The sequence below is a fragment of the Paramisgurnus dabryanus genome, chromosome 8, assembly GCF_030506205.2.
Source record: "Paramisgurnus dabryanus chromosome 8, PD_genome_1.1, whole genome shotgun sequence".
Lineage (NCBI taxonomy): Eukaryota > Metazoa > Chordata > Actinopteri > Cypriniformes > Cobitidae > Paramisgurnus > Paramisgurnus dabryanus.
Genome location: NC_133344.1, coordinates 4360686 through 4383226, shown reverse-complemented (window position 1 = coordinate 4383226; position 22541 = coordinate 4360686). Strand labels below are relative to the sequence as shown.

The 22541-nt window shown below is 42.7% G+C and overlaps 2 protein-coding genes across 2 annotated transcripts; both read right to left on the bottom strand.

The window, feature by feature from the left end:
• Window positions 1-355: 355 nt before the first annotated feature.
• On the bottom strand, window positions 356-6364 carry LOC135770663 (uncharacterized). Its single transcript, XM_065280346.2, has one exon. The coding sequence runs from the start codon at window positions 6051-6053 to the stop codon at window positions 4668-4670; it is 1386 nt and encodes a 461-aa protein (XP_065136418.1). The 5' UTR covers window positions 6054-6364; the 3' UTR covers window positions 356-4667.
• A 14205-nt stretch (window positions 6365-20569) lies between these two features.
• Window positions 20570-22449, bottom strand: LOC135771647 (uncharacterized). The gene is made up of 3 exons (XM_073815477.1): window positions 22233-22449; window positions 21405-22146; window positions 20570-20583 (listed from the first exon to the last, which is right to left on the bottom strand). Exons 1-3 carry the CDS (start codon window positions 22242-22244, stop codon window positions 20570-20572), a joined length of 768 nt encoding a protein of 255 aa, XP_073671578.1. The 5' UTR covers window positions 22245-22449.
• Between the last annotated feature and the right edge of the window lie 92 nt (window positions 22450-22541).

Genomic DNA, 22541 nt, shown 5'->3' with positions numbered 1-22541 from the left:
GTTGAAGTTTAAAGCCTTTATTTTCATCTAGATACCTACAATGACATTCTTCCTTTTTTATTACAACTTCACATTCAACTGTGATTATTAGTATTTTAATGACAAAGTAAAAAGAAACCTGTTATACAATATATGGTGTCTGTGCAGTGAAAGTGTGACAAACTTGTCAAGTATGCAACATATACTCAAAATATAGTGGTGTTTCTCTGAGTCTACGCAGTCTTTATCCCTCTCTACAAGCTCTTACAGTTCATTTCTATTGTGCTAACATATCACACTGGCATCTGGTCAAGATGCTCTCAATGCAATAACAGGTCCTTTAACTTTCCTAGAAAGAATAAAAAGACTGACAGAATACTGAATAATTATGTAAACTTTAATATCAGCCCAGAGAATATGCCTATAGCAGAAGTCAAAAGACATAATCATTGTAAAAATGAACAAAGAATTTACTGAATAATCTGAACAGTTCCTCTCACAGTGTGTTTCTATACAAAGCAAAGTTAATGAACAATTAATGACATTGTGATCCCATGACATTAAAACTTTAAAACCAATTTGTAAAGTCACACAGCACACAATATAAAATAAACGAGTTTGACACATAAAAATAGTTCATTAAAGAGATAAAAATGATAAATGTGTAAATAAAATATGAAAAACAACATGAATTAACACTATCTTATATAGTTATGAACGGTATGTTTGCTCCCAGACACATACACCCTTTACCAGCTTCCCACCTAACTCCAAAATATAGAACTGTTAGATCAATCTGAAAACATGAGCAGCACAGTTTGATTTCATTTGTTTGTTTGTTCTGTTGTATTTATCTGCGATATTGCTCATAATTTGATTATTTGTTCTTATTTTACTATCAAAGGGTAACTAAACCCCTGACTCCACCCACTGCCAATATTTGCAAAATGCAAGAAATGTTTGGGGGCTGCTGCTGTCAGACTCTAAAATGGAGAATTTTGCCAAGGGTGCGGTGTGATCGTAACAAGAGCGAGGCGAGCTTGAACCTGCTTATGTCACACCGTACAGCTTACATCACCTATACCCAAATGTCAAAAATGTTACTCGAATCAATGAACAGCACTAATAAAGCCCCATTCTTACAGATCATTAACTAAAAAAGTTGGTTTAGGGTTTAGCTACGATTTAATAATATTTAAAGCTATTTTTGGTGTCATAACCTTATTAAGGTCACTGGTGCTTTATAAAGTTTGACTGTTGATTAACTCTTCCCACAGACACTACTGTGTTATGGTTTCTCTCCAGTATGAACTCTCTGATGATCTCTGAATTAAAACGGATAACAGAAGCTTATTCCACAGTGAGAGCAGACTTAAGGGCCGGGTATACTTTTTCCCATGTCCAGCTCACACACAGCTTTCAAAGCATACTCAGCTACCCGTGTTGGAAATGTAGTGTTGTGGCCAAAAGTTTTGAGAACTACATAAATATTAGTTTTCACAAAGTTTGCTGCTAAACTGTTTTAAGATCTTTGTTTCAGTTGTTTCTATGATGTACTGAAATATAATTACAAGCACTTCATACGTTTCAAAGGCTTTTATCGACAATTACATGACATTTATGCAAAGAGTCAGTATTTGCAGTGTTGGCCGTTCTTTTTCAGGACCCCTGCAATTCGACTGGGCATGCTCTCAATCAACTTCGGGGCCAAATCCTGACTGATAGCAACTCATTCTTTCATAATCACTTCTTGGAGTTTGTCAGAATTTGTGGGTTTTTGTTTGTTCACCCGCCTCTTGAGAATTGACTGCACAAGTTCTTAATTGGATTTAGGCTTGTTGTGATAGTCGGTGAAACGGTGATTACCGGTGCTTCAGCCTCTCACCGGTTAGATCACTTGCCCACCGCGACACCGTCTTTCACCGTCGTTTTGATATTTTCTTGTAATTAAATCATTTAGTTTCGTTAGAGAGAGCAAACACTTACAACTGTATGTGTCTGCTGGCTGAATCCAGCGGAGCTGAACGCGCGTCATCACAGAGCAGCGGCTGCGGGTGTCAGATTTCATTCCTGTCAGACTGCGGCGAGCAGACAATGGCAGAAGCCGCGTGCTTACTCGTTTTTGTTATAATATACATATATGATGTTTAATATAGGCGAGATCGTTTTGTTGTTGTGTTTTTCATTAAGAATAATAATAAACCCATCATTCAAGCAGCGCTTTATGGAGGAATAGCCAGTTGCTCTGCTTGGGACTGGCGGGTTTCTGTCAGAAGTACCTGCGCACATTGACTCAAGCACTTAAACCAGCTGTTGCGCTCACATTTGCACGCAAATTCATACGCGATTTAACGCAGCGTACGCAAGCGCTGGATTTAAACAACAGTTGCATCTAACTCAAAAGTGATATAAAATGCGCACTTCTGTGCATTTATAAGCCCCTCCCACCCGGTGAAACCGGGTTTGTCACGCGCTGATTAACCGGTGGGAAAATTCTGTCACCGCAACAACCCTAATGGGATTAACCATTTTGGTAACATTCTTTATTCATGGCTGTGTTTTTGGGCAGAATTGTGAGTGAGCCTACTCCCTTGGATGAGAAGTAACCGCACACATGAATAGTTTTAGGATGCTTTACTGTTGGCATGACACAGGACTGATGGTAGTGCTCACCTTTTCTTCTCCTGACAAGCCTTTTTTCAGATGCCCCAAACAAATGGAAAGGGGCTTCATTGGAGAATATGACTTTGCACCAGTCCTCAGCAGTCCATTCACTATACTTTCTGCAGAAGAGCAATCTGTCCCTGATGTTTTTTTTTTGGAGAGAAGTGGCTTCTTTGCTGCCCTTCTTGACACCAGGCCATCTTCCAAAAGTCTTCGCCTCACTGTGCGTGCAGATGCGCTCACACCTGCCTGCTGCCATTCCTGAGCAAAGGTGGCACTCCGATCCCGCAGCTGAATCCTCCTTAGGAGACGATCCTGGCGCTTGCTGGACTTTCTTGGACGCCCTGAAGACTTCTTTACAAGAATTGAACCTCTTTCCTTGAAGTTCTTGATGATCCTATAAATTGTTGATTTAGGTGCAATCTTAGTAGCCACAAGATCCTTGCCTGTGAAGCCATTTCTTATGCAACGCAATGATGGCTGCACACGTTTCTTTGCAGGTCACCATGGTTAACAATGGAAGAACAATGATTTCAAGCATCATCCTCCTTTTAACATGTCAAGTCTGCCATTCTAACCCAATCAGCCTGACATAATGATCTCCAGCCTTGAGCTCATCAACATTCTCACCTGAGGTAACAAGACGATTACTGAAATTATCTCAGCAGGTCCTTTAATGACAGCAATAAAATGCAGTGGAAAGGTTTTTTGAGATTAAGTTAATTTTCATAGCAAAGAAGGACTATGCAATTCAGCTGATCACTATTCATTCAACATTCTGGAGTATATGCAAATTGCTAACTTTTGGCCACGACTGTACACAATACAAATGATTTCTCATTCAAATTATTACTCTACCAGGCCATCAGAGCCGCACTGATTTGCGAGTCAGGTCGGGTCAGCTCACTTCACTTTGGCTTGGTTAGCTTTTCCATCGAGTTAGTATTATTTCAGATGGGAGGGATTATAGGCGTGTTGTTATATTTGCGCTGCCTACTGCTGTGACATCATACAAGTGAGAGCATTGTTGTACATTCCCATACATTCATTTATTTCTCAGTCTGACACAAAACTAAAATTGATCATCAAAATAGATGTTTGCACATCGCATTTATCACTACCTCGGTCTCACATGACAGTTTCTGTACAAACACCTGTGGCATCAGTTAATACGCTCCGCTAAGCCTCATAAGTTGCATTTAAGCATACGTGCGCGTCGCGAATGTGCCGCCACAAACTGCAAGTCTGAAAAAAAACTTTTATGGTGTTCTTGATTCTCAACCTGTAGATGTTTTTCATCGCTAAAGGGAGTTTGGGAACTTATAGCAGAGCACAGATGACAACATGTTTGCTCGAGACACCGCAAGCTAGCACTAAGGTAAAGCTTATCTTTAAGATTATAGCAATGACACTGATAGTGACGACTCTCTCAGACCAATCAGTGATCTACAGTGTTTTCCCGTCACGTTTGTTATCAGCTCAGGTCGCTTGAAACCCCAACCGAGGTGGTACTAAAAAAAGTATTGGGTACTACATACTTCACTCAGTGGAAAAGCTCCCAAAAGTAAGCTGACCCCAAACCAAACCGTGAGGTACTATGCAACAGAAAAGCGTCATAAAAAAATGTAGGATAGGTGAAGAAAGTAGACAATCCACCATGGCAAACAAAGTTTAAAAGAAACAAGAAGAAAACAAAGACCAGGAATCAAATATTAGGTTGACGGAAATGCTCCACAGCTTTCTGTTCTTGAAATAAGTGAAAATAAAAGAAGAAAAAACAATAGTGTGTGTGCAAATGCTGTATATTGCCTTTTTAAAATTGTTTGTAGTGGGATGTCCTGTCTCAATATTTTCTCACACATGCGCTGTTGAACGCGTATTGTATGCGTATGGTCATTTTCTCCTGATGACAAAAATGACGTCATGCAGACCTCCCTAGTATACCTTCAGCTTTAACGTTTCTCTCCATTATGAACTCTCTGATGGGCTTGTGGGTAACCTGACTGAGCAAACGTCTTATCACACTAAGAGCATTTGAAAGGTTTTTCACCTGTATGAATTCTCTGGTGCTTTAGTAATGAAGTCCGTTGACTAAAACTCTTCCCACAGACACTACAGTGATAACGTTTCTCTCCAGTATGAACTCTCTGATGGGCTTGTAAGTAATCTGACTGAGCAAACGTCTTGTCACACTGAGAGCATTTGAAAGGTTTTTCACCTGTATGAATTCTCTGGTGCTTTAGTAATGTAGCATTTACACTAAAACTCTTCCCACAGACACTACAGTGATAAGGTTTCTCTCCAGTATGAACTCTCTTATGGGCTTGTAAGTGATTTGACTGAGAAAACGTCTTGTCACACTGAGAGCATCTGAAAGGTTTTTCACCTGTATGAATTCTCTTGTGCTTTAGTAATGAAGACTCTTGACTAAAACTCTTCCCACAGAGACTACAGTGATGAGGTTTCTCTCCAGTATGAACTCTCTGATGGTATTTTAAGTTACTTGTACAAGTAAACGTCTTGTCACACTGAGAGCATTTGAAAGGTTTTTCACCTGTATGAATTCTCTGGTGGTTTAGTAATGAAGACCCTTGACTAAAACTCTTTCCACAGACACTACAGTGATGAGGTTTCTCTCCAGTATGAATTCTCTCATGGGATTTTAAGGAATTTGACTGAGCAAACGTCTTGTCACACTGAGAGCATTTGTAAGGTTTTTCACCTGTATGAATTCTCTTATGACATTGTAATGTAGTTTTTTGACTAAAACTCTTCCCACAGACACTACAGTGATAAGGTTTCTCTCCAGTATGAACTCTCTGATGAACTATGAATTTAGATGAACTAGAGAAGCTCTTTCCACAGTGAGAGCAGACGTAAGGTTTCTCTCTAGTGTGAACTCTCTGATGGACTTTGAAGTGACCTGAATAAGCAAATGTCATGTCACACTGAGAGCATTTAAAAGGTTTTTCACCTGTATGAAGTCTCTTGTTACATAGTAATGTAGTTTGATGACTAAAACTCTTCCCACATACACTACAGTGATAAGGTTTTTCTCCAGTATGAACTCTCTCATGGACTATCAGCTGATATTTATGACCGTAACATTTATCACAGTGTGAACACTGATGGAGTTTCTCTTTAATGTGAATATTCTGGTGTTTTTTTAAAGAACGTGAATCCCTAAAGTTTTTGTCACATTCACTGCACTGATACGGTCTCTCATTGGTGTGTGAAAGCACATGTCTCTTCAGACCACGTTTACGCCTAAATCTCTTCTCACAGTGAGGACACTCGTAAGGTTTTTCACCTGTATGAAGTCTATTATGAACTTTAAGATTGTGTTTGGTTCTGAAGTAATTTCCACATTCAGTGCAGTAGAAAGGCTTTTCACCACTGTGTGTCCTCATGTGAACATTTAGTTTAGATGAAGAGAGACAAATCTTCCCACACTGCTCACAGTGAAACTTCTTCTTCTTCTTCTTCTTCTTCTCTCTGTGGTCTTCTGAATGAAGTTTCTTCTCTTGTAAGGTAGTAAAGCTGATCTCAGATCTGGTGAAGAGTTTCTGTTCTGTGTGTTTTCTCTCATGTCTCTCTAAATGTCTCTGTGAGCTGAATGTCTTTCCACAGGTGATGCAGGAAAGAGTTTGTGCTGTCAGTCGCTCTTTTGATGTTGAGGACGTTATTTCTATATCCAAACATGAATCACTCTTCACATCTGAAAGAAACATGAAACAATTAAATTGTGTTTTCAATCTTATTTGCACAAAGAAGGATGAAGAATTGAGATTCTGTATCTTTTTTTAGATTCACACATATAGACAGAAGACAGGTGTCAGTCCTGTTATTACAGCTGGGTCATTGCACATCAAATAAACCAACATTTGTAAACATATCCAGCTATTTTGTTTTATTATTTTTGTTAATATTTTATTAAAATAGAGACAACATAACTATTGATCAATGATAAAACATATAATGTAATTCATGATTATTTTGTGAGTATTCCACTATTTTGTAGGAGTTGTCAAATGGAGCAATATTTTTTATTATTATTGAGACTTTCACAATCCTTTTTGCATTATATGGTGACACTTCTAGAATGAGAATAAGTCTTTTTTAAAGGGATAGTTCACCCTAAAATAAAGCATCAGCCCCAAGAAGCAGTGGGTTACCAGTGCATTTTATATCAGCGAAGGGGCGTTGTCAGGCACGACGTGAAGCAGAGTGCCTAAAACCCCCTTAGCTGTTATAAAATGCACTGTAACCCAACTGCTCTGCGGGGCTTATTGCGTTTATAAAATGGTTACTTCATATGCATAGCAGGATTTCATAAAATAAAACACAAATAAGGTGTAATTATAATTATATTAGTACAAATATTACTCTTCCGCAAAACAAAGTAGTTCCTTAGAATCAAGCGTGGCTGCAACAGAGCGCAGTTCTCAAGCAACACAGATGCAGCAAAGACACAATGAAAATATGATTAAAGACTGTGGTGTTTAGTTTCAAAAATCAGTACACAGCAACAGTGGTGCAGTGATACTTATGTAATGCGGTCTGAACCAGACCAGACTTAAACCTGCCCGTTTTATAAGTAACATTATAAAACGGCCCGTTCTGGTTCTTCATTCTGATTGGTTAAAACGCGTTCTAAGGTGTGATAAAATACCCCGGTAAACCCAGGGTTTAGACCGCATTACATAAGTATCACTGCGCCACTGTTGCTGCGTACTGATTTTTGAAAATAAACACCACAGTCTTTAATAATATTTTTAATTCGTCTACAATTGCCCAATTAATGGCGATATCCAGATAGATGTAAATAAATAATGTGAATTCATCTTGTCAATAAAGAGAAAACGTTCCCTGAGGAGTTTCTACCTCAAATTCATATTTCCGCTATCCACGAGATGGCGATCTTACCCAACTTAAACACTGACGCATTCACTCAACACTTAAAGGGCCACTTCATTGTTAGAAACATTAATCTTTATTGAAAGTGGGTCATATTTGTAGTCAAAATGTAACATGAATTTAGAATTTTGTGCCTATTTGACCGAGAAAAGACAGAACGTGACTTTAGAGCCTGTAAGTTTTGTAATCCTGCCTTTGTCGTCTCTATTTGGTTAAAGAGAACTATGACAGAAGATCAGACCAAAACATTTGTGGCGTGTTAGTGTTCCCCTCCGTGTTTCAAACTAGAGTTTTTTTGTTTTCCGAACAATCAGTTTCGTTTTTCAGTTTATTTATGGATTTTTCGTTGAACACGTCACTCAGTTTGGAGCAGGGAGACTGTCCGATCGCTTTGGACGGTACAACGGACCATCGCCACCCCCAGAGACCAGACTGAACTCACCCTACCCGGAACTCCTGCCCACCGCAGTTGGAGAACCCGGCAGTGTGCCCTGCGAGCCCCCTGACCAGGTTGGGTGACTGGAGTTTCCGGGGTGCCGCCGCGGGAGCTGCTAATGACGTCAGGGAGGACGTCCATCTCCCCGCCGCTGAGGGTGAGCCAATAACGGTCCCTGGGGCTAATAACATCAGCTCGGATTATGCGTTGGACATTCCCCACCCCTCATCCACACCACTGGTTCTGTCCAGCCCGCCCCTCGTAAGTCGCTGTTGGTCAGCACTACCGGTCCCGTCCGGTTTCCCTTTCGGCTTTCCCGCACCAGCCAATCCGAAGCTACACCAGTGGACACAGCGTCATACCTCTGCTCAGCCTCAGCGCCTCACCGGTGCTGGTTCATTGGAGCCGAGGTGTGTCTCTCTGCCCACTGTCTCGGGGGTTTCTCCAGTTCTCCTCCCCTGCTCCCTGAGACCTAGAGGTCGCCTTGGCTTGTCGGACCAGCGGCCTCATTTCGGGTCTCTCCTCCCTCCTCTTCGTCAGCTCCCATCCCCACTACGACGTCACCAGGCTTCGGTCACCCAGAGTTAGGGTTCCCTAGCTCTGGTTCCGCCCCTGGTCAGTCGTCATCCCGCCCTCACCTCCGTGTTTTCCTCATTCCCCTGTGTATCTCTAACTCCAACCTTCCGGCTCGTTGGGCTTCTCCTTCCCGAAGACGTCACCACGGGACTCCCTAGCTCTGGCTCCGCCTCGTGGCTCCGGAATCCGAAAACGCCTCGGTCGGGGGACCCAGCAGCTCTTCCCCCTTCTCTCTGGATCCTCGGCTCCCCCAGGTTCTCCCCGCCCTGGATCTTCCCTCCGTTGTTTACGCTGTAGTCTGTCCCCAGGGTGGGACTAAGACTTCCATCACCCTGGCGCCCTCCGCCAGCGTCTCCACCCTGGGGCTTCGTCTTGTCTGGTCTTTGGGCCTGCTCCAGACAGTTCCCTCACCTTTCTTCACCATTTTATGGACACTTTCTTTTATGTTTGTTCGCTCCCTCCCACTCGCCTCTATTGTGTATGTCATCTACGGCGCGAGGTCGCGCCTACCGGGAGGGGGCGTACTGTCAGGGTTTTGGTTATGTTTAGTTTGTTTTCATTGATATTCATCATTGCTCTTTGTGTTCATTACCTTTAATTAGTCTCACCTGTGTTTTTCAATCATTATCATCAGTTACAGCTGTTAATCATTATCACTTACCCTTTATAGTTTGCCCTCATGTTCCTGTCCTTTGTCTGATCTCGTCTTTTTGTACCCATGTCATCATGTTTTCTGTCCATCGTGATTAAATAAAACAGAAAATATATCCACATACCACTTTTGCCTGCTTGTGAGCTAAGAGAGGGGGTTATATCTTGCATTTTCTTGGTTGGATGTCATATGATATAGATAGAAACACTCTTAAGTTAGCAATGCTTACATTGCTCCATCTCTTCATGTGGCTGACAAACAGGAAGTGACAAACCAGGAAGTGACATATAAAGGCATGATGGGAGTAAAATAAAATAACCAACAATCTTTTAGAAAAAATAAATCTTGCTCAAATAAACAACAGTTCAGTATAGAAACACAATAAACATTAGAAAATAATCAAAATACACAAAATTAGATTAACCAAAAGTAACTTGTGTAAATGAGTGCTAAGGTACACAAACGCCATCTAGTGGAAAATAAACATTAAACACAGAAAGCTTTGTGACAGCAAATACAGTATTGCTAAAACTCCATATGAGGCATTAAAGAAACTGCAGGATGCCTTCATAACTCTACAAAATAATTTACTTAAACTAAAATTGGTACTTAATTACAAAAAGACAAAATTTATGTTATTCACTCACTCCCGCAATGTGCAGGATTTGCCTCATATTATCACGCAAGATGGTCAGAAAATTGAAAGAGTGTCATGTTATAATTATTTGGGTTTTTTATTGGATGATAATCTTACTTTTAAATCCCATGTAGATTACTTGGTAAAAAAGTTGAGAGTTAAATTAGGTTTTTATTATAGGAATAAGGCTTGTTTTAATTTGAAAGTAAGAAAGAAACTTGTTGCTTCTACCTTTTTATCTGTTATAGACTAGGGGGATATTTTGTATATGCATGCAGCAAAGTCTGTTTTATGTTCACTGGACTTGATTTATCATTCTGCTTTATGTTTTGTTACTAAAGCAGATTTTTTACACATTGTAATCTGTATAGTTTATCAGGTTGGCCTCCGGTTTCAATTCGTAGACAGCATCATTGACTTATTTTTATTTATAAGGGAATAATTGGACTGTTGCCTTCTTATTTATCAGTCTTTTCTTTAGTAGAAAACAACAGATATAATCTTAGATAAAAAAGCAGCATTCTTTTTACTATACCTGCTGTTAAATCTGAATTTGGCAAAATTGCTTCCTTTATAATGCCCCCTCAACCTGGAATGCTTTGCAGAAACAGATGAAACTAGGCACTATTATATCACTTTAGGATTTTAAATCATATTTTAAATCAATCAGTCTGTGAAACCTTCAGCTATATTTGTGAATGTATAGATTTTTGCTTATGTTTTTGTCTGTCTTGATTATTATGTAATTTAAAATTTTGTTGTATTAACTTTTGTCTTTTTTAAGTGCTGCCTTTCTTGGCCAGGGATCATTTGAAAAAGAGACTATAGTCTCAATATGATTTCTCCTGGTTAAATAAAGTTTGCATCACATTATAGATATATAAAACACCGCTCAGATATGCTAGTGTGTACATAAATGCCACATTAGTATTACAAAGAAAATAGAAACACTCACTTTAGTCAGACGTCCATTTATCCCTGCATCCTGCACCCAAACGCATCCAACGCACAATATCTCCATAGACGCGGTGGCTCAGCCGTTTGTGCTCGTAAGTCGAAACACGTCTTTGAAATAAACAAACCATTCACGCGTCCACCGCACAATATCTAGACAGACGCACTGGCTCAGTGCTTGTGCTCGTAAGCCAAAACACATCTTTGAAATAAACAAACTTCGCTATGCAGCAGAGGCCGACAGTTGCGGCGTCTTCCCGGGCCCAGGCTCCGGCCTACTCCTCGGGCTTCTGTTCCTCCATCTGCCTCAGCTCTTTGCTGTATTGTGGTTCATAAAGGTGCAATGAACAGCGGATTAGAGCATCACACTTGCAAAGTCACCTTCTTCCATATCATATCGATTACCTTCCACAGTGTATCCCTTGTGTGTGTTCGATCAGTGTGTGAGCGGCCCCACCTGTTACAAGGATTTTGGTGGGTGAGCCAGAACTGACCGAGAAGAGGAAGGAGCGGGTTTTGGAGATTGTGGTCCCGACGTTCTCATATGGTCGTCCTCTTCACCAGCCTTCAACTTTTCAGGACGATAGCCCCAGTCTAACGTTGTAGTTCTGACCTTAATTCACCGTGAGTGTGTGGAGTGCGGAGGGTGAGTCTTCTGACGTGTGTACACCTGAAATTGTAGTGTTGTGCTGTGTCAGTGTTGTCAGGCATCACTCCTTAGGCTGAAGAAAGAGCCTTGTCATAGAAGAGTGGAGTGGTGACATTGGGCGGCTGTGTTCTATATATATATACCCGACTGCGACCCTTCAACCCCTTTCCCCCACCTTGTGGCGGTGCGGCAACTATATGAAGTAAGCATTTGCTATGAATATTGTGTGGAGTATCAAAGGAGGGAAAACGTGAATTGGCTGCTGCGTGGAACAAGTATATGTGCTGTCTTGTTGTATGATTATACATCTGTTGAGTGCTTTTAGATGCCCGTTCCTGTCTAGATCTCTTGTCCCGCTGTTTGGAAGAGAGGAGAGGGAAGCGAGTGGCCTACTCGAGCAGTACATCCCATGGTGTGGCCCCCTACCTCAACCTACCCACCTTTGTGATACCATCTGTGGGCGTGCTAGGCCCAACGTGCAGCAGCCTCAACCTGTACCTCCATTCTGCCTACCTCGCCAGAAGCAAAGAGGTGCTGTATCTCTTCTTGAATGTCCACTAGAGTACTATACTTTTGAAGGGAATCTGTGTGTTTGTCTGCTGCCAGTCTGCAGGTCCGAGCCAAGGGCTCTGTGTAGTCGTAGGATTGTTCCACTACGAGTTGGAAATCAACGTCCAAAGTGTTCCTTAGAAGTCTGTCCTAGTGAGGAAGACTAGAAGTTCGCTGTGTGCATATACGTCCCTCTCCAGCCGCCTGAGCCTCGAAGAGCTAAAGCCTGACGTCCACCTATCTACGGGTCTGTGAGTTGCCTCCATTTCAGTTAAAGCTTAGCATACTCCCCTGTAAGTCACCTATACGCCCAAAGCCAAGAGCTCAGTATACCTCCCTGTATACTAACCTGTACGCCCAAAGCCAAGAGCCCAGTGAACTTCCCTGTATACTCACCTGCACGTCTAAAGTACGCCCAAAGCCAAGAGCCCAGTGTATCTCCCTGTAAACTTACCTGTACGCCAAAGCCAAGAGCCCAGTGTACTTCCCTGTATACTCACCTGTAAGCCCAAAGCCCAGAGCCCAGTGTACTTACCTGAATACGCACCTGTACGCCCAAAGCCCAGTGTACCTACCTGTGTACAGTTACCTGTGTTTTGTCCCTCTAAGTCCTGATAGAGGCTGTGAAGAACCAAGAAGAGGGAGATAAACTCAAGGATAATTAACCCAATTCACGTGTGGACGAAGAAAGCAAGGACAGGCTAAGAAGACTTACCTCAGAGCCATCCAAAGTCTCAGAACTGACCTTTTAAGAATCCCCTTTCCCTTTTAATATTTAATAAAGATTGTTATTTTATTCTGTCTCTCGTCTGTTTGGTCATTGGGGCATTTTGGGACCTCTTCGCCTCGGTGTGAAAACTGAGGGAGGGGCGTGATTCACGTTAAAGGTGGTCCGCTCCGACCTGTGACATCTGCGTGATCGATTGGCGGAGCATAAGTATGCTATTCGTACCAGTAATCCAGATTATCAGATGGCCCAACATTTTTTACATATGCATAACAAGAATGATTCCTTTTGGTTTTGAAGCATGTTAGACCTTTGGATAGAGGGGGTGATAGGATCCGCAGACTTAACCAGCGTGATACATTCTGGATCCATCAGTTGGATGCGCCTCATTATCCAGGTCTCAATGATGACATAGAGTTTAAGTGTTTTTTATGATGTGTTTTCTATGTTCTAATGATGATTACGCTTTGTAATTTTTGTCCTTTATTATTTCATATTTTTTACTTAAGTTGTTTTCATCTTTAGATAACTTATATTTTTGCTTTATTGGTTATTTTCATTTCTTGATGTGTTTTGTTTGAGTTTGGTCTCCTAATCCTTTACACCTGATTTCCTCATTAGGTCTAATTGATTGTTTCAAGTATGATTTGTTCATGGAATGGCTTCTGACGAGGGGTGTGGTTTTAACTTATAAATTGCTGACATTCTCAGTGTGTGTTGCTTTGCCCTGAAGAAGAACACTTGCTGGTCAAAAACATGTTGCCGTTTGGATTTTATAAGATGTAAGCCACACTCAGTAAAGGCTTTTTATGTATTCCTTCTCCTTTTGTTATTTTTGATTGAGTGCCTGGGACTTGTGTTTTTTGTCTTTGGATTTTTCCCTACCACGAGAGCACCTATCACAAATATATTCTACCTGAGCGCCGGGTTGAACCGTTTCATAATTCACTTATACCCGTGTTGTTCTAAACCCCCAAGTGCTCAAATTGTCTTTACAACAATTTTTTAGATATTTTTGATGAAAACTGAGTCTCTTCTGTTTGTCCCATTGACTTCAGTTAGTTTCACAATTCTTTTCCCCCAGAAAATAATGAAGGACATTACCAAAAAGGTCCATGTGCCATATCAGTCGTTCAATAATAATATTATGATAAGGCGACGAAAACACTTTTGTGCTTAAAGAAAACAATATAAATGATTTTATTAAATTGTTTCTCCTCCTTGGTTGTTCAGTGTGCGTTCATGACCAGACTATGGCACTTGCTGCTGACGTCTCCTACTGACAAAGTGGTCAGCGTACAGACACAGAATACGCTGGTAAGTAATTTGCGCATTTGTACAGGCTGTTTTAGTATTGTTTACAATGTTTGAATAATGGGTAGGGCTCCAGACGAAGAGTAAAAAACAAAAAAAGTAAAGTAAAAAAAATTGCATTTTCTAGTTATATTTAAATTTCCCAGTTACGCCAGTGCGACCTTTAATAAAACTTAGTTGCATAAAACGTTTCCTGCCTATGCGACTACGTTTTATTGAAGGTCGCACTGGCGCAACTGGTAAATTTAAATATAACTAGAAAATGCATTTCCGGAGGAACTGCAAAAGTGTGCTTGCTCTGGTGCGGTCACTAACGCGATTTGTGAAATTTTAGAATGTTTTTATCTTGTGCATCCTCATATTGGAGTCCCAAGTTCATGTACAAAGTTTGGTTTCAATACATGAAAGCATTTCTGACACACACACACACAGAAATTTATACAGGCTTGTAACAACTGTTTCTCTGAAATGTATGATAAAAGAAAAGATTTCACTCAGTGATTGACAGCATAATGCAATATATTGTGTTCCCGTTTAACAGTAGCTAAGCATAAGATTTAGATATATAGATTTTGTCATGGTTCTGCCATCTTGTCCTTTATTTAATCTAGTCTTGTGGCAGAATCATGACAGACCCATGTTTTGTGTGGGTTCACGTGGTCTTAGTATTGATTTACTGGACCACGTGTTCCCAGTGTCTTGTCTCTTTTACCCCGCTCCCTTGTCATCCTCCTCATTATTGTTTGATTTATATCACCTGTTCCCCTCTTGATTTGTTCCCCTATTTAATCCTCTTGTATTCATTGTCCTGTGCTTGTGCATTGTGTTCCAAATACCTGTGAGTACTCTGTCCGAAAGTCAAGTCTAGTTTAGTGTTTTATATATATCAAGTGTTTTGTCAAGTTTATTGTTAAGTGTACCCTGTTAAGTGTAGTTATAGTCTAGTCTTGTTTAGTGTTCACTTCCCCTGTTTAGTATCTTGTTTATGTTGTTTTGCCCCCTCGTGGGTTTTGTTTTCTGTTTTATTGTACAAATAAAGTCTTAAGTGTTCTTCATCTCGGTCTACATTTGGGTTCATCACTCATCACCATAACAGAATGCACAAGCCAGTTAAGAACCCAGCAGACTGGATGTACCGGCGCTGTGCGAGGAGAGGACGCAGTTATTCTGTGGTACTTGAACCGGGTCCCACCTGGTACGATCCTCTCCTGTTTGGACCCGGGGTCAATTCTAGGAGGGAGCCAGCCAGAACCGCTGGTCCCATCCCTTTGTCTGCCATCCCGGAGGGTCTCACCGTGGGAGTTCTGGCGCTGGAGGACCCAGCGATCACCACTCCAGTTCCTGCCAGCTCTGTCCAGCCCCCTGACCTTCGTGGTAAACGTGAGAGGAGGGTTTCGTGGGAGTCGCCGTCCGAGGGGTCCTCTTCGGAGCCTGCTACTCCCACCACTGTCCTTACCTCACCTGCCACCGCATCTGCACCACGCCCGAGAAGGAAGAGGAGGAGAAGGGGGTTGACCTCACAGTCGCTGCAGCCCCTGCCGTCTGCGCAGCCTCCGCTGCAGCCCCTGCCGTCTGCGCAGCCTCCGCTGCAGCCCCTGCCGTCTGCGCAGCCTCCGCTGCAGCCCCTGCCGTCTGCGCAGCCTCCGCTGCAGCCCCTGCCGTCTGCGCTGCCGGACGCAGCGCCCCCTGTCACGGTTCCCGTCTTGTCTGCGCTGCCGGACGCAGCGCCCCCTGTCACTGTCACTGTCCCGGTCTCGTCTGCGCTGCCGGACGCAGCGCCCCCTGTCACGGTCCCGGTCTCGTCTGCGCTGCCGGACGCAGCGCCCCCTGTCACTGTCACTGTCCCGGTCTCGTCTGCGCTGCCGGACGCAGCGCCCCCTGTCACGGTTCCCGTCTTGTCTGCGCTGCCGGACGCAGCGCCCCCTGTCACGGTTCCCGTCTTGTCTGCGCTGCCGGACGCAGCGCCCCCTGTCACTGTCACTGTCCCGGTCTCGTCTGCGCTGCCGGACGCAGCGCCCCCTGTCACGGTCCCGGTCTCGTCTGCGCTGCCGGACGCAGCGCCCCCTGTCACTGTCACTGTCCCGGTCTCGTCTGCGCTGCCGGACGCAGCGCCCCCTGTCACGGTTCCCGTCTTGTCTGCGCTGCCGGACGCAGCGCCCCCTGTCACTGTCACTGTCCCGGTCTCGTCTGCGCTGCCGGACGCAGCGCCCCCTGTCACTGTCACGGTCCCCGTCTCGTCTGCGCTGCCGGACGCAGCGCCCCCTGTCACTGTCTCTGTCTCGTCTCCGCTGCCGGACGCAGCGCCCCCTGTCACTGTCTCGTCTCCGCTGCCGGACGCAGCGCCCCCTGTCTCTGTTCCTGTCTCGTCTTCGCTGCCGGCCGCAGCGCCCCCCGTCTCACCGGCTGCTTCAGTTGCTTTCTCCCCTGCACTGTCATCCAGTTTGTCTGCCTGTTCCCCTGTTACTGTCTCCATGTCCTCCCTGAACTCTCTCCCCTACCCTGTGAGTCCTGGCTCGTCCCCTTCTGCTCCCTCATCTACCCCTACCACGCCCTGGAACCCTGCCGTGCCTCCGTATGTACCCCTTACCAAGTCTGCATCCCCCACCAAGCCTGTTGCCTCCATGCACCCCACCAAGCCTGCCCGGACTCCTCGTCCTAAGCCCTCCACTACCCCTGAACCCAAGACTCCTTGCCCACCCAGCTCCACCCTACCTGGACTTCCTTTTGTGAACACTGTTGTGCCTCCGCCCCCCCTCCCTTGTTTGTTGTTTTTATTATGTCACCCCAACCCTCTTGTATTGTATTCTTGTCTCCCATTGATGTTATTTGTCATGTTTTCTTGGTGTCTGTCTGTCTGTCAGTCTGTCTTGTCCCGTGTCTAGTGTTCCCCTGGGGAGCGTCTGGAAGCCGCTCCTTTAGGGGGGGATTCTGTCATGGTTCTGCCATCTTGTCCTTTATTTAATCTAGTCTTGTGGCAGAATCATGACAGACCCATGTTTTGTGTGGGTTCACGTGGTCTTAGTATTGATTTACTGGACCACGTGTTCCCAGTGTCTTGTCTCTTTTACCCCGCTCCCTTGTCATCCTCCTCATTATTGTTTGATTTATATCACCTGTTCCCCTCTTGATTTGTTCCCCTATTTAATCCTCTTGTATTCATTGTCCTGTGCTTGTGCATTGTGTTCCAAATACCTGTGAGTACTCTGTCCGAAAGTCAAGTCTAGTTTAGTGTTTTATATATATCAAGTGTTTTGTCAAGTTTATTGTTAAGTGTACCCTGTTAAGTGTAGTTATAGTCTAGTCTTGTTTAGTGTTCACTTCCCCTGTTTAGTATCTTGTTTATGTTGTTTTGCCCCCTCGTGGGTTTTGTTTTCTGTTTTATTGTACAAATAAAGTCTTAAGTGTTCTTCATCTCCGTCTGCATCTGGGTTCTTCCTGCCAACCCTGAACCCAGCGACGGAGTTGGTTCCAACCTCAGCATCTCCTGTTTTGGCTCTGCTGCCCATTGAAGTGGGTCCTGTTCCATCCTGGCTAACGGACCAAGAACGCTCAGCACTCTTTGCTGAGCTCTGGAGAGCCACCGCCATGCCCGATCCGGTTTTCAGGTGGGCTGTTGCCTGGATCCGTCCGTTTCTTGGATTGGCTGCCGTCGGGTTTGAGCTGTCTCATGGGATGGTGCAGCCACAGCCTGCGTCTGCGCAGCCACAGCCTGCGCAGCCACAGCCAGCGCAGCCACAGCCAGCGCAGCCACAGCCAGCGCAGCCACAGCCAGCGCAGCCACAGCCCGAGTCTGCGCAGCCACAGCCCGAGTCTGCGCAGCCACAGCCCGAGTCTGCGCAGCCACAGCCCGAGTCTGCGCAGCCACAGCCAGAGTCTGCGCAGCCACAGCCCCCTGGAGGAACGCCCGGTGGCGTCCCTTTAAGGGGGGAGTACTGTCATGGTCCTGCCTTCCTGTCATAGTGATTCATAGTTCATGTGGCAGGATCGTGGCAGTACCCATGTTTGGTGTGGTAGCTCATAGCCTGTGGTTTAGGTTGTGTGCTCCGGTGTCTTGTCTCTTGTCCCCGCCCCCTCGTTCTCCTGCTTATTGTTAATCATTAGTTAATTCCCATCACCTGTTCCCTCCTTGTTATCTTGTTTGGTTTCCTTATTTAATGTCACTGTTTCCTTTGTTCTGTGCAGGATCATTTTGTACCGTGTGTGTTTGCCAGTTGTATTCGTCTAGAAGTCAAGTCTAGTTTATCTGTCTAGTTGTTTGTGAAGTTTAGTGTAAAGTCTCTGTTTAGTGTATATCCCCTGTTGATGGGTTTTGCCCCCACGTGGGCTATTGTTTTGTCTTGTGTTTTCACTATTAAAGTCTTTTGTTAACCCTTCCATCTCCGTCTGCATCTGGGTTCTTCCTGCAACCCTGACAGATTTATCTTCTTCTCTGAAGATTATGTAAATGACAGCGCAGTCTTCTGGCAAACTGTGTTTTTAAATGTGTCATTGCTTCCTTTTAAATTTCTCAAAGACATGACTGTTTAAATACACTTGGAGTCACATGCATGATTTAAGGCAGTGTTTCTCAAACTTTTTCAGCTGAGATATGAACTACTTCCTGTTTGGCAACTACGTCATGGGTATCTTTTGGGCTGTGATGGGCAAATGTTTCCGAATATCAAATATCCTTCTAGTAACTTTTGTGAGGCTTGGTCCAAGGATCGTGAACGTCCAGTTTCGTAGGTTTGGACAAAATTTGTGACCTGTGAATCTTTTTTAAGGTTTTCTGTTCAATCCAATATGGTGGAAGAACGACATGGATTTGTGACATCATGTTTTCAAGCAACTTAGACCGGCACTGCTCAAACATTTTAAAGTTTGAACAGGGTCTCTGTGTCAATAAGCACACTTATTTATGTTAATATGATGCGCTGGCGATTACGTCTACAGCGCATCCAGTCACTTTCCCTTGTTGCTGCCCCTCCCCAGAGCGATTTATCGTTTTGCCGATTTTATCAACCGATATGAGCATATCGCAGATATATCTGTATCGGCGTAAAAGCACTGCACCTTGGGTGTGCATTATTTTCTTATAATTCAATGGCCCGTCGTCAATTATTCCTTACATGTGTCGTGATACGTATCGTATCGGGGGCCCTTGCCAATACCCAGCCCCAGATATAACGTTATTCTTGTTAAAAAACTAATGATTCAAGTTATATATATATATATTTTGTTCTGTTTGTGTTTTAAAGTTATTCATAATAAGTCAAGTTTACTGTTTTGTGCACTGATGTGAGTCATTTAAACACACCTGCCTATATTACATATCTTCATGTCATTTAAAATGTTTGATCACAACATTTGTAAGTGATCATTTGAAAAAATGTATTTATTTTATGTAGTATATTCTGTTAATGTATATAGTGTAGTGTATTCTATGTACAGTACTGTTTTATAAAATACTGTAGTATGTGTGTACTGTACTATGATATACACAAAGAATAGCGGACGGTCTTTTTTTACTTCCTAACATCTGTATCGGGCCCAAAAAAAAATGCATATCGTTCGGGCTCTACCTTTTAATCATTTCTCAGGTGCATATTACCGTACCCTCTGACAGAACATTCACACATCTGAATCAACAATGACACCTGGCATTTAAATTTGTCTCTTTGTCCACTTTTGACCGCTTCTGTCCTGAATACTGTGAGGGGGTTGTCTGTGGAGACTGTGGGCGAGTTTCTCTGCTGTCATTTAAACACGAGCGGGAGTAATGCCGGTTTAAATTGCCACAAACTAATATAATGTCAGAGTCCGCTGCTTGTGTTGTAAGTAAACATGCTGCACAGTGTTTGTTCACATGAATATGTAAGAGCTTTCTCTGATATTTCAGCACAATTGATGAAATAATTGCGAGACTTTCACACGCTCGCAAAATGAAACTAATGAAAGACGCAGAGACCAGCCGCTTTAGTTTTATCAATGAAAGCCTACAGATAGCGCTGTACACTGTGTGTTTGCGCTAGAAGTCAGAAAAGATCTAAAATATTGTGCTCAGTGCCTCAGATTAGATAAATAGCGGGAGAAAAGGCGAACTTATGTGGCTGTTTGAAGACATTCGACCACATGTGTGTTCACACCACAAAAACAATTCGGTCTAATGTGTCAAGACGACAACCTCTAAATGTGGTCGAAAGTGGACGAGCTCAAAACATTTTAAACATCATTTATACCTGCCTTTAGCGTCACCCACTTGTGATCCACTGGTGATTACAGCACAAGAATGTGATTTCTTTACTCAGGTCTGTGTTTTAATGTAGCCTAAAGCTTTTACAACAAAGTAAGAAAAAAGTTGATTGTAAGTTTGATAGTTTACAGTAAGGAAAAAATATGCATTATCTGTATTTGTAATGAATTTATTAATGCATTAAACATGTTTGGACTTAGTTTTAGTGTTTATTTTTTTGTTTTTACACCACCCAGTGACTGGTGCAACCTATGCATTGTGCTAAACATTATTTTTTAAAGACCTACACCGGTAATCCTATGATAATGTTAGAATAACATTAGGGGAACATTATTTTTAGGTTAGTTTAACGTTACCCTAATGGTAACCTAAAAATAATGCTATTTTAATTATTACTGTAAGGTTACACTAACATAAATATAAAGTTTATGCATAAAGTTCTGTTTCTGTAAAGAAAACTTTCCTGGCTAACAAAAACAAAATCTTAAAAAATAACATTATGGGAACCAAATTCTAACGTTAGGGGAACAATTTTAGAACAAAAACTAAAGTTAGGAAAACGTTTTGGGAACCAAAAATTGTTTGCTGGGTTTTCTTTATTCTCATTTCACATGTTTGTTTGTTTCTTGAAATTTGCATTCATTTTTATTGGCACAAAATGATCCATAACGCAACACATACCAGTAGAGACCATTATAGTTTCCATTACAACCAATAAAAATCCCATTAAAACTATTACATCCAATAGAATTTCTGTGATGATTTCTATCATTTTTAGCAGGGAGGTTTTGGTTCCCAAAAAAATAGCCAAATACCATATGGGAGCGTTCTGTGTTTGCTGGGCTCCCGGTTTTCATCAAAAATATCTAAAAATGTGTTCTGAAGAGAATCAAAGCACTTGGGGTTTAGGATGACACCGAGTTAAGTGATTTATGATAAAATTTTCATTTTGGGGTGAACTAAGCCAACATGCATGTTCCTCAATAAGCAGCTTATTAAATATAGCCTAAACTCCTTTAAAATTTACATTTTTGGGTCTTTTGATTAGTGAGTTTGTGACTGAAAACCCAAAACAGGTGCTCACATGACAGTTAAAAGTGTAAAAAAAAACGACATACCTGATGGAATAAAATCATCATCTTCCTCAGTGCGATCTTCCTCTTCTGTGGGTTCAGTTTTGATTTCTGTGGGTTCAGTTTTGATTTCTGTGGCTTCAGTTTTGATTTCTGTGGGCTCAGTTTTGATTTCTGTGGGCTCAGTTTTGATTTCTGTGGGTTCAGTTTTGATTTCTGTGGGTTCAGTTTTGATTTCTGTGGGCTCAGTTTTGATTTCTGTGGGTTCAGTTTTGATTTCTGTGGGCTCAGTTTTGATTTCTGTGGGCTCAGTTTTGATTTCTGTGGGTTCAGTTTTGATTTCTGTGGGCTCAGTTTTGATTTCTGTCGGTTCAGTTTTGATTTCTGTGGGTTCAGTTTTGATTTCTGTGGGTTCAGTTTTAATCTTCATCATGAGGTTCGTGCAGTCGATGAGTTTAACTGAACACATCTTCAGTTTGGTCCGAAGGATCTGCTGCTGTTCTCCAGTGTTACAGACAGAATCCAGAGACTCTGTGGAGGTTTGATCCTCCTGTAAGCTCTGTTTACTGTCACACACTGTAGTGTCCTGAGTGTCTGTGGGCTTTGACTCAGTATAACAGAGTAAAGTCAGACTGAGATCGGAGTCCTGTGTGTGTCTGGATTTCTCTTCAGAGAGTTTAGAGTCCAGCAGTGGCTGTGGTGTGCGGCTCTGATCTCTGCTCATCCACACTGAATCCAGACTCCCATCATCAGTCACATACACTGAAGATTCACAACAATCCACATCCTGACAACACAACACACACAGACAGTAAGATTAGAAATTATTTGATGTTGTCTGATTCAGGTAAATGATGTTTAAGCTGTACAAACCTCTCGTTTCATTGCTAAATCTCCTCTTTCTTCAGCTGAGAGATTTCTGTGATAAAATCATCAATATATCAGCATGAACAGATCAGTTCCTACTGATTTACAGCACAGCACATCTCATCATCAACGTCTCAACACTTAAATACACAGAGACAGGACTCTGTTTAGACTCAATGAAACACGCAAGAGAGAAAAACACTGAGGATACACAAACACATCACACGCGCGCTCTTTCTTTCTTTCTTTAGTGAGTTTATCTGCGGACTAAAGAGCTGCAGCGCCTCCTGCTGTACTGGAGACAGAAGACGCTCA